The sequence below is a fragment of the Panthera leo genome, chromosome D1 (genome assembly GCF_018350215.1).
Source record: "Panthera leo isolate Ple1 chromosome D1, P.leo_Ple1_pat1.1, whole genome shotgun sequence".
Lineage (NCBI taxonomy): Eukaryota > Metazoa > Chordata > Mammalia > Carnivora > Felidae > Panthera > Panthera leo.
The window spans coordinates 62,003,813-62,016,326 of NC_056688.1; the positions used below are offsets into that span (position 1 = coordinate 62,003,813).

The 12,514-nt window shown below is 39.3% G+C and overlaps 1 protein-coding gene across 1 annotated transcript; it reads left to right on the plus strand.

Annotated features, from left to right (window-relative positions):
- Positions 1-973: 973 nt before the first annotated feature.
- LOC122200321 (olfactory receptor 52H1-like) lies at positions 974-1,951 on the plus strand. Its single transcript, XM_042905860.1, has one exon. It carries the CDS (start codon positions 974-976, stop codon positions 1,919-1,921), a length of 948 nt encoding a protein of 315 aa, XP_042761794.1. The 3' UTR covers positions 1,922-1,951.
- The last annotated feature ends 10,563 nt before the right edge of the window (positions 1,952-12,514 follow it).

Consider the following 12,514-nt stretch of genomic DNA (forward strand, 5'->3'; position numbering starts at 1 on the left):
AAGCAGCAGACATATATAGAGCACTACAGAATGCTAACTACTCAAGACCAGGTGGAAAGAAAAATGAGTGAATACTGAAGTTGGAGAAAAGATTTGTGTATCATGTCACAAACAAGAGTTTTGGAAGAAAGGCCCCGCTGTTTCATAAGTCTCACCAGAATGAGTCATTGTATAGATTAGACAGGGGCATGAATGCTGTGGCATAACTCTACCCGGAGACTGGGCTCCCTCTGCTGGGATGTCTTCTGTGAAGGTTCAGAGCAGGGTTCCATTCTTTCCTTGAGACCAATGTGACAGAGTGAGTTATTGGAGAATACCTTTTCTTGGAAACTTTTCCAACTTGGTAATATCTGAAGACAGAGTAAACCACTTAAACCTTAGATTCTAGGGAAGAATATTCTTTGTCTCCTCTTTATGTTGGTGAACTTTGCTACAATATTGATGAGAACGAGGGCAGATGCTCCACTGCAGAGAAAGAGCAAAAAAGAAAAGAGACTGCATGGTCTATTTTGGTGTTGGACATTGGTCCTGCCTTTGTTTAGCCCCTTGGGACCCTACAGTTATTATTCCAGTTCACTAGGGTGGGAACTTCACATTGAACTTTGTTGCAAATTCCTAACTAGTCATTGTTTCTCTGCCTAATAGTGTTTTGTGTACATATTTTCCTAGAAACCTTCCTGGGTTCCTGGTAAGGAGGCAGGACTAAAATTGTATGACTGGAGTTATGTGACTTGTGTCTCTGTGAAAAAATTATTTTGATCCCACTTCTATTATGACTTAAAATTGTAACTGAAAGTTTGGCAAGTATTTTTAGTCAAGAGAAGAGGCAAAGGATAGCTTATCCCTTTACAGAGCTGAAAGTGAGGGGATAATATTGAAGAAGACTCAGAGGTGGATGTCTGTAGATCATCGTAACAATCAGCCACAAAATTTTTATTTTCAGTCTATGAGACACATCCAGTCCAAGACCATAATGACCACATTCAACTTGAGCAGCTTCAATTCAGGCCCTTTCATCCTACTGGGAATCCCAGGGCTGGAGGAGTTCCATGTCTGGATCGGGATTCCTTTTTTCATTATCTACCTTGTGGCCCTTGCAGGCAACAGTGTCCTTCTCTACCTTATTTCCATGGAACGCAGCCTTCATCAGCCCATGTTCTTTTTCCTCTCCATGCTGGCTGTTACAGATCTCATCCTATCTAATACATGTGTACCCAAAACATTCAGCGTCTTCTGGCTAGGTCCTCAGGAAATCACCTTTTCTGGATGCCTTACTCAAATGTTCTTTCTTCACTATAGCTTTGCCATGGATTCTGCCATCCTGTTAGCCATGGCATTTGATCGCTATGTTGCTGTTTGCTTCCCCCTAAGATATACCACTATTCTTACCCGTCAGATTATTACTAAAATTGTAATGGCTATTGTTAGCAGGAGCTTTTGCATCATCTTCCCATGTGTGTTCCTATTAAAACGACTACCTTTTTGCCGAACACTCATCATCCCCCACACGTACTGTGAGCACATAGGCATAGCCCAGCTTGCCTGTGCGGACATCTCCATCAACATCTGGTATGGATTTGCTGTGCCTGTAATGACTGTTACATCAGACCTGATCCTCATTGGCATCTCCTACACTCTCATCCTTTGTGCCTTCTTTAATCTTCCATCCCAAGATGCCCGCCAGAAAGCCCTCAACACGTGTGGTTCCCATGTTTGTGTCATTCTTATATTCTACACACCAGCAATGTTCTCTGTCCTCACCCACCGTTTTGGTCACAATATTCCTCACTCCTTCCACATACTGACTGCCAACCTCTACGTAGCCATCCCTCCTGCACTCAATCCAATCATCTATGGGGTGAAGATCAAGCAGATTCGGGAAAAAATCATCCTACCCTTCTTCCCTAAAGGGAACTATTGACATGAGACTGAGAGCTTGGGAAAGGAAACAGGTAACCATATTTATTTTGGAATGCATTTTATTTTTTTACAGCTAAAATATCTACAATGGTGATTTAAATACATATGAAATCTTAAAAGTCTTCCATGTGTTATAGGAATCAATAAGACAAAGTAAGGAAGTAGATATCAAGAAAGACAAAAAAAGTTGAAGAAGATATGTTTTCCTGAGACAATAGATCAGAGGGTAATTTCTGTCTTATTTTGAGATAGATTTCCAAGACTTACGGGATAAGATACTGATCATATATAATGTGGATAGATATTATTCTTAATAAAAAGGTTAAAAGAGATGACTAAGGGTCTAATAATTTAAGATACCTCTGTTGGATATTTTCCAGATGACAGTTGGCAAAGCTAACAGCAAATGATTACCTTCCTTTAAGAATCACCAAGGAAAATTAGTCATCTACAAACAGGGTTCTCAAACATTAGTGAGTATCAGAATCACCTAGGCAATTTGGTAAAAATGCGAAGTCCCAGGCTCTATCTTACTTTAATGGGACTCAGTATTCTTTAACAGTTCTCTAAGTGATTCTGAGACCTAAGAAATCTTGGATCCTTCCAAATCAGAAAAGTCCTGCTCCTTTGAAAAACCCATAGACTTGATTCTTACAGTAATTTCCTGGCTTGGAAGTAACATAGCTCTCTTTTATACTCCCCATAACTTCTTCTTGCTCAGGTATTATTGATCCACCTTAAAATTCCACAACTCTAAGTCTCATATCTTCAAAAAATATTATCAATTATCTCTACTTATTATAGTCTTTTAAGGAGTTCACTTCTGGCACAAAGAATTTTTGTGATGATTATTGGTGATCTTAATGAACACAGAGATGACCCATTAGTAACTTGGTGTGATAGGTTTATTCTCTAAAGATAGCCACAATACTATATTCCATCTTCCATGCTTTTCTGCAGTGTGAACTTGCAATTCCCACATTATAGTTGGAGTTTAATTCTACTTCTCTTGAATTGGGTCTAAACATAGGGATTCCTTAATCAACAGAATTCAAGGTAAGTGATATTGTGAGGTTTCTGAGGTTAGGCCACAAAAATCTTTGCAGTTTCCCCCTGGGTCTCTTGAAATGCTTTATCTAAGTATGCTCCTTCTTCAAACTGAAACACTGAGCTACGAGTATCCCAAGCAAATGGAGAAGCCATGTCTAAATATTCTGGTGCACAGCCCCAGTTGAGATCCCAGCTGAGTCAGCAGCAACTACCAGTCATGTTAGTAAGCCATCTTAAACATCCAGTCTAGTTGAGACTTTAGGTATCTGTAGGCTCAACTGAAATCTCTCTATAATGTATAAGAGACTCAAGAGAGAACTACTCAACTGATTGAAGCCAAGTCATAGAACCACAAAAAGTAATAATTTGCTGTTTTAAGGTAATAAACTTGGGGATGGTTAGTTATGCAGCAATAGATAAATGATGCAGAAATTGGTAACAGGAAGTGGGGTCTTTCTTGATGTAGCAAAAAACCTAAAACATGTAGCATTAGTTTTGGAACAGGCAGCACATAGAAGCTGCAAGTGCCTTGAAGGAACTGTTAATGGAGGCCTGAAAGACGGTGAGAGAATTATTATTGGGGGCTGGAGAAAAAGGTATAAGTGCTATGCAGCTGTAGAGAGTTCAGAGATACCATAACTTAGAAAGTAGAAAATATACCTAATTAACTGATGTGTTTGGCCAAGGATATTTTTTAAGCAGAACACTGAAAATATCAACATTATTTTTATGCCACATATTTTTATGCCACATAAGGTACAGAGAGATGTAAGCTAAAATGAAATTATTCAGTGTTCAAGCATAACTTAGAGTAAATACGAAGGAATCATGGCTTGCTGAATTCAAATAAAAAAGAAATTTCCTTCCAGCCTCTCCAAATTACAAAAGACTCTCAAAGGAAAAAAAATGTCCTTAGGGTGTAATAGTATCTCTAGGATGAGACTATAAAATCTTTTGCTAAGAGTAAGAAATACTTAAGGATATGTGTAATTAATCTTTTCAATTAGGCAAAGAATCTTCTAGGAATCTCAAGGATATTTCCCCAGAGAATCATTAACTCTCAGGCAAAATCAGACAGAGAGCAATCTGGAAGATATTTGTGGGTATGATTTTTGTCTAATGGAGTAAACCCTAAAAGATTCATAGAGAACCACATTTTTTTTATTTTAAAGAGAGAGAGAGAGCACCAACAGGGGAAAGAGGCAGAGGGAGAGAGGGAGAGAGGAAGAGAGAAAGGGAGAATCCTAAGCAGACTCCACACTCAGCACAGAGCCTCATGCGGGGCTTGCTCCCACAACCCTGGGACCATGACCTGAGCCAAAATCAAGAGCCAGAGGATCAACCAACTAATCCACCAGGTGTCCCAAGAACCACAATTCCACAATTTTTAAGAGAAATGAACAGATGTAAGCACCATCAGCTTGGACTAAAAGGGACAGAGTTAGTGCAAAATGAAAAGAGGCCTTTAGGTCTCCAACTTTATTAGGCAGGAAATAGATGAAGAAAAGAACTCAGATGTAAACACAGGTTACTACTCAATGAAAAGCAAAGATGACACAGAATACAGAAACAATTGCCTAGAGGTTAGACAAAAGCCATGGAGAATCATTCCCAGGGAGAAGGATCTAATCCTTATTAAGAAACTGGTTATACTAATCTCTGGCTGGATTTTAGAAACTATAATGACCTAGTGACTGTATTATGACTCTCCCAATATTTTGCATATGAGTATCTATTACAGTTACCCATCTCTGTATCACCATAGTGTGTTGGCTGTATAAATAGTAGATTTCCTTCTCATTTCTTCACACAACTTCAGATTGAAAGGAATTGCATTCAAGGATCTGTATACAAGGAACTGAACCGAAGGAGCTCTATTCACATTATGTCCCGATTTAGAGGCTGAGATCCTAGACTTTGAACTAGGGAAGAGGTGAATGTATTTTGTTTTTGTTTTGTTTTGTTTTGTGAATGTATTTGGTATGTAAAGGGAGATCTGTGATATTATGGCCTAGGGTGCATTAGTGCAGGTTTTATTTTCCAAAAATGACCAAAACAACATCTTTATATACAAAACAATATCATTTACTTTTCTGCCATATGATCTTGCCAGTCTTCCAAGAGGTGTAGTGTAATTCCACTCCCCTCTTATCTGGGCTGGCCTTAGTGACTTCCCTGAAAAAATAATGTAATGGATGTGACATTTCAGGATATCCAAGTCTAGATTATAAGAACCCTTAACTCTTCTTCATTGGTGTCTTTAGATAGATATTTTCATTTTTGGACACTCTCCGTAGAACACAGCCACAGTACTGTGAGAATCTCCACATGGAGAGCTCATGTGGTTAACAGCCTAGCTGAACTACTAGTTAATAGCCAGAATCAATTGTGTCACTTTTTATGAAACTTAGAGATAACCCCATCCAAAATCTTTTTTTTTATTTTATTTTTAAATTTTTTTTTTAACGTTTATTTATTTTTGAGACAGAGAGAGACAGAGCATGAACAGGGGAGGGTCAGAGAAAGGGAGACACAGAATCCGAAACAGGCTCCAGGCTCTGAGCTGTCAGCACAGAGCCCGACGCGGGGCTCGAACTCACAAACCGTGAGATCATGACCTGAGCCGAAGTCGGCCGCTTAACCGACTGAGCCACCCAGGCGCCCCAACCCCATCCAAAATCTTATGGCAGCCACATGAGAGAAAGAGAAAGAAGGAGAGACCTCAAATGACAACTGCCTGCATCATCCTTGGAGATCTACAGAATCATGGATTAATAAAATTGTTTTAAACCAGTACTTTTGGGGGTGGTTTGTTATACAATAATAAGTATTTGGAACAATTAGACTTATAGTACTCTGAATTTTTCTCTAAAGATCTTGACCACCCTACCTCATCTACTGAATTCCTTAGAAACACCTTAGAATTTGTATTTCCATAAATATATGCAAATTGTTAATAATCCAAATTTTAGGCATTCGGTTCCTGATCCATCACCTTCTGTTTTTCCAATTCACTTTCTCTTGAATCCCAGAAAATAATCTTTCAACTTCTTCAATGAGTTTATCATAACTTGATCTTATTACCTTTTCACTTTTTCTCATTTTCCTCATTTTTCCTTCCTTGTCACCAGCTTTAATTTTCTGATTCATTCTTAGGATTACTGTTGAATACAAATTAGTTCTCCTCTTTCACCCTCCTTCCCTTTGTAACACACATACACACCCACACACACAAACACACACACTTTATTATGCTTTTCTAGTAAGTTTTTTTCTAAATCTAACTGTCCACTCTATGCCTGTGACTGTGGGATAAAAATCATAAATATGCTGATTCACCATATTTTAAATTTAGCTTTGCTAAACTAAGAATGTTTTTAGTTATAAAGGGACCATGAATAATTTGATAATGACAGGGAAACTATTCATAATTTCACTTAGACAACAACAGACCTAAATTGAGACTTTCTTGGGCAAGCTGGGATATATAGCCACCTAAATTTTGTAATTCATGGCAATTATATCACATTTCTCTATTTCTTCTCATACTGTTTTTTTATTTTTTGGTTTTGTTTTAGGGTTGTTGGGTTTTTTTCCCCCTCAGACTCTACAGTCCCTTGGGGCAGGTAGCTGCTTCTCTGGGCTGTGTGAGTGCCTTGGGCAGTTTTCTGGCTCTGTATACTGCTTGGTGTTGCCACCTTTCACTGCCTGGAGTTATGGTGTCCTCATGCTCCAGGGCCTCCCAGGCCCAGTGTCAAATACAACTGTCCTATTTAATTCTCCTAAGGAAACTATGAATGAGGGGCTATTATTATCCTCATTTTATAGATGAGGAAACTGAGGCCCAGAGAGCATATCACTTTGCCTAAATTCACAAAGCTAGAAAATGGAGGAGTTGGGATTTTAACCCACATAATCTAATCTCAAAGTCCACATTCTTAACTACTACACCTTAATGCCCGGGAAAGGCACAGGGAGGAGTGTGGATTAAGTTTAAATGCGCATTCTCTTACCTTTACTAAATTTAGTTTCTTGGAAAAAATATTTCCTGGCCACTGGTGTGTGTGTGTGTGTGTGTGTGTGTGTGTGTGTGTGTGTATGTGTGTGTAGGTGTGTGTAGGTGGATCTCATTAGCTTTCCTTGGCATGGCCATTGGGATTTTCCACCTCCCAGTAACAAAGGACCGCCCACCTGAACACCCTGAGGCCGTGGCCACCCACACCTACAGATCCCCACCAACCCAGAGCCCTGCGGCTGTCACACTACCAGTTCATGAAGCATCCTTGCTGCCTCAGTGTCCATGCCTCTGGCCATGGCCTCCTGCAAGCTCCCCTACCCTTTGCCCACCCAAGGGCCCTACGAGACAGGAGAGGGGCCGGTGATGGTGCGTGGTAGGGCCTGCAGCCACCTCCAGAAAGCTCTGGTACCTTTGCCAAACGATCAGTGACGTCATGAAATTTCTGCCACCCAACTGGCTGGCTACTCATATTCTGAGCTTCGGTATCTCATCTGAGAAATGGGCAGGGCAGGCTGGAATAGACATTCTTAACCAAGAGTTAATAGATCAGACTGAACTTCTAAATTAAAAAAAAATATTCGCAAAATGTGGGCATATAACATGAAGATTGGTTTAGGATGTGGGGGTGCTAGAAGGAGAGGCCTCCTGGGTTCTCCAGACACTTAAACCATTGAAGTCGCCTCAGACAGAGGTCCTCTGAATCTTATAATTGTTATCTGTAAATGGAGATGAAGGAAAAACTGCAGGGACCGTGCCTAGTAGCTGCTCAGACAAAGTATCCGAAAATGCTAGCTATGTCACATTTTCACCCTCTTTACTCATTTTTCACCCCCTCACCAACCACCACCAATCATCTGTTCTCTGTGTCCATGAGCTTTTTTTTGTTTTGATTCCACATATAAGAGAGAGAAAGATCATATGGTATTTGTCTTTCTCTGAGTTATTTCATTTGGCATAATGCACTCTTGTTCCATCCATGTTGTTGCAAATGGCAAGATTTCATTCTTTTTTTATTGCTGAATAATATTCTATTATATATACACCAAAATTTCTTTGTCCATTCATCTATCCATGGACACTTAAGTTGTTTTATTTCTTATGTCCACAAAGTCTTACAACAGTTGATAATTCTCAAGGGTAGTTTTTCTCCATACAGTGACTCAGGGACCTAGGCTGCTTATAACTTGCCATTCAGCAATGGCAGCATGGTCTCCTTGTCACTACAGCAGATGAAGAAAAAACATAGAGTCTACACATTTGTTCTTAAATATTTTAGCCTGACATGACATTTGCCTCTTCTATTTTCACCGTTGGCCATAAAATGCCACATGGCCCTGGTCTAAAAACATCAGGAATACTTTTATATATAGAAAGGAGAGAAAAACAAGATAGATATGAGAATGAGAAATCTATTACAGAATCCAACATGACCTTGACTTATTGTCATCTATTCTGGTCTCATCTACTACTACATTTCCCTGACTGATTTGCTTTTCGCCATACTTGTCCTCTTGAGTCTTCTCATCTACACTAAGTACATTCCTCCTCAGGGCCTTGATAATCCACCTTCTGTCATGCCCAGGTTTCATGCTGTATCAGTTAAATTGACATGACTGTGGGTAAGATGAAAGCATCAGAATTTTTCAAAAGGCCCCAGGAAGTTCCAGTGTACAATAAAGTTTTGGAACCAGAAGACTTATGGTGTAATTAATAGCTCTATTTTACACATGAGACACTGAGTTCCTAAAAATTAAACAATCTATTCAGAATTTCTCAGCTGGTATATGCCAGAGCTGGGATTCAAATCTACATCTCTTTCATTTTATTTTGCTTTATTTCCTATAAAGTAGATTCCTCTGTGTGGTAGTACTTGATTAAGGGAAATCACTTTTTACGTCTCTTTATACTTTCAAATCACTTTCTAAAAATCTTGAGCCAATTTACACACCAACTTGTATGAAAGAAGTCATAGACAAATTGTAAATATTATTGTATGTATGTATTGTATGTATTTATAGTTCAATACCAATGTGTCAGATGCTTAGGTCTGGAGTGAGGGAGGAAGAAGAGACATAACTAAGATGTTTACAATTCTGTGAGATCTGCCTGGTGAGTATAGTTGAAATGAGTCTGAATCCACCTTGTCCATTCTTCTTCCTTGGAAAGGTATCTTCCCATGGCTCAGATATACCCTAGTCTTGGATAATTCCAGATGACATCCAGTTCTGGGAGGAAATGCTATCATCCCCTTTGACATTTTTCCCAAGTACACACTTTCCATGTTGCCTTAACTTATGGGAATCTCTCCTGACCCAATCAATTCAACATATAATTTTGTATCTTCATTCCAGGTGACCTAGATACTTGGCCTGAGTGAGACTTTGATGGGTGAATAAAGAGAAATATTTCAAAGGACCACTCTGTCATTCCTTCAGTGCGTTATAGGAGAAGAATGTATCTTACACCAGACTGTAACTAGCAGTTCTTTGAATCAGAAGTTTATAGTCTGGGGCGCCTGAGTGGCTCAGTCGGTTAAGCGTCTGACTTCGGCTCAGGTCATGAGTTCCAGCCCCGGGTCGGGCTCTGTGCTGACAGCTCAGAGCCTGGAGCCTGCTTCAGATTCTGTGTCTCCCTCTCTCTCTGCCCCTCCCCCACTCACACTCTGTCTCTCTCTCCTTCAAAAATAAAATAAACATTAAAAATTTAAAAAAAAAAGAAGTTTATAGTCTGGTCTAACTAGTTGAAGGAAAAAAGACAAAGAATTACCCTAATGAAGACACAGACTGTTTAAGGGCTATAAAGGCTTGAGCTCAAGGTGAATGTGCAGAAATTCAGATTAAGCAGAAAGATTATTTTCTTGAGAATAGGTAATATGTTGTATTGAATTAGGCAACCAAAGGAAGCCATGCAAATTCCAACTCAAAGTATATCTTTTCCCAGTCTATCATTCCGTGTCACCTTTTTCCCTGAATTTCTCTTCCTAACTATTTGACACAGTTTGGCTACTTTTATTTTATTATTTTATTTTATTTTATTTTATTTTATTTTTTTGGCTTGAGAGATGAGCAGGCAGTAACTTATTGTAGGATAGTGGTGACTCTTCTCCTGCCTTAAAAAAATCTTTAGGCTTTAAGAGAAGACTCTGATATGACTGGTGTGTCCCCTCAGGGATCTTATTTGCAAATTCACCTTTCCTTTTAGCAGCTGTGACCATTGGTGCTCTGAGCCACACCATAGCCTCACTGGGTCAAAAAAGCCTTCAGAGGGTGGAAATAAATGAGACCAAATCATAGATCCAGGAGTTATGCTACTTATGCTGGATTTCTCTAGTATGGCTGACTACTGACTGAAGTGGGGGTGAGTGTTAAATGGATGAGACGGACAGAAAATAAGGTTGAGGACAGTTCTATAAAGCCAGGGGCAGAAGTAGGGGAAGATACAGAGGGATGACAATCATACCAAGACATTGATGTATTTGGCCACTCTTGAGTTCATATCAGATTGTCCCCTTCTCCATTATGAGAGGTGCAGTTCCTTGAATCCCTCCGATGTTTGCATAGCCTTATTGCATATCAAAATGTATTTTCAGGGGCCCCGGGGTAGCTCAGTCGGTTAAGCATCCGACTTCGCTCAGGTCATGATCTTGTGCTCTGTGAGTTCCAGCCCCGCGTCAGGCTCTGTGCTGACAGCTCAGAGCCTGGAGCCTGCTTCAGATTCTGTGTCTCCCTCTCTCTCTGGCCCTCCCCCGTTCATGCTCTGTCTCTCTCTGTCTCAAAAATAAATAAACGTTAAAAAAATTAAAAAAAAACGTATTTTCAGTAAGTCTTTTTCTTTGCACTTCAGTCCTTTCTGTTGCAATTAGATATTTCAGTCTCTTGCTCTGTTCTTTATGGCCTCAAGACAAACCAGTCAGATAGAACTCTAAGAAAAGCCTTTCTTAAAGCAATGATGAATTCAGAATTTCTTGACAATAGCTGTGTCTTGTTGTCACTCACAGCAGTAAGGCAGAAATGAACAAGTGTGTGGATAAGCATGTGTGTGTATATATATATATATATATATATATACACACATATATATACATATATATATGTATATATATATTAGAGTGTCGCCCTGTTCTTACATACCTAAAACCCTCACAGTGACCCCAGAAAACCTAGGAGATCAACAAACCCATCTAATTTCCAATCTCACCGGGGTTCTAGTACAGCTGGCACCATCCCAATCAAATTCTCTAATTCGGTCCTGTAATTTCATATGCAGGAAACTTAGAAGCCCATTAAACCATGAATCTCTGCTGCAGTATCCCCAGGTTTTGTTATCTTTTCTGGGGAAAAATCAGGAGACTGTCTTATTGAACAGCCTAATCAAATTTCTTCCTTTAACTGAAATCAGATACACATTTTTCTTCATCTTTATTGTCTCTTGGTGGCAGCTCGTTCCTGTTGTATTGAAGGACTCCCCATATCACGACTGTTTCTCAATCCCAAGGGAGATGAATGAGAGGAAATCAATGAGACTGAGATCATTGAGGAGCCATTCCATCTCAGGTCTCGTGAGACACCACCTAACCTAGCTAACTGAGAAGTGGTCTTGGATATCTCTGAAGATAGTTCTTGATTTCAAAGTGGATGAAACTCAGTGCCTTCACCCTTGGATTACAGACTCAAGAAAAGCCAATATGTCTTTCAACTTGACGAATTAAATGAAGTTTCCTCTTCTGAGAGGCAGGTACCTAGTTATTTCAATGCACTCAGAGATGTGCAAAAGCATGAGAAATATCTGTGAGTATTGTAACCAATCCTTATTAAATTACAGAGACTGTATTATGTACTTTGCATGATTTTTCTCAATTCTCTGACAACCTTACAAACTAAGAATTATCATCCAAATCTTATATTAGGAAACTGAGGAGAGAAGAATAAGACAATTAGCAAGTAACTGCAATCAGGCCAGATTTTGAACCCAGGCAGGCAGTCTGAATTTAGTTTCTGATGTCTTACTTTCCAGACCACACAGAGAAGGTGACAATCCTAGGAAGTGATTTGTACAAGAGATGTTTGGAGCATTTGAGGAAGACTTAGATTTGGAACCTAAATTTTATTTCCTTACGAAAGCTCTCTCTCTAAGAACTGGTTATATACCTTTTCCTTATAGCATACATCAACATATCATTTCCATACATACATGGGAGGTTATTTGATTGATCATGTCTTTTCATTAGCACTTCTCATTAGCTTCATATATCATGGAGCATGCATATTCTTACTCTTTGGTATATATAAGACATCCAGATGAGGGCTTGGTACATAGCAGACAGTCAGTAATGTATTTTTTGAGAAAGTAATAAGATGAAAGAGCAGACTTAGAAGATATATTTACTTCATAAAATTGAAAACCTAAGACACTGTAGAGGAATAATGCTTGTGTGATGTGGATTGTGTTTACAGACACTGACCTAAGGAAAGGATAAGTAGTCTCAGACTTGGAGGGTCTGAAATGGAAAATGGTTTCCTCAAGAGA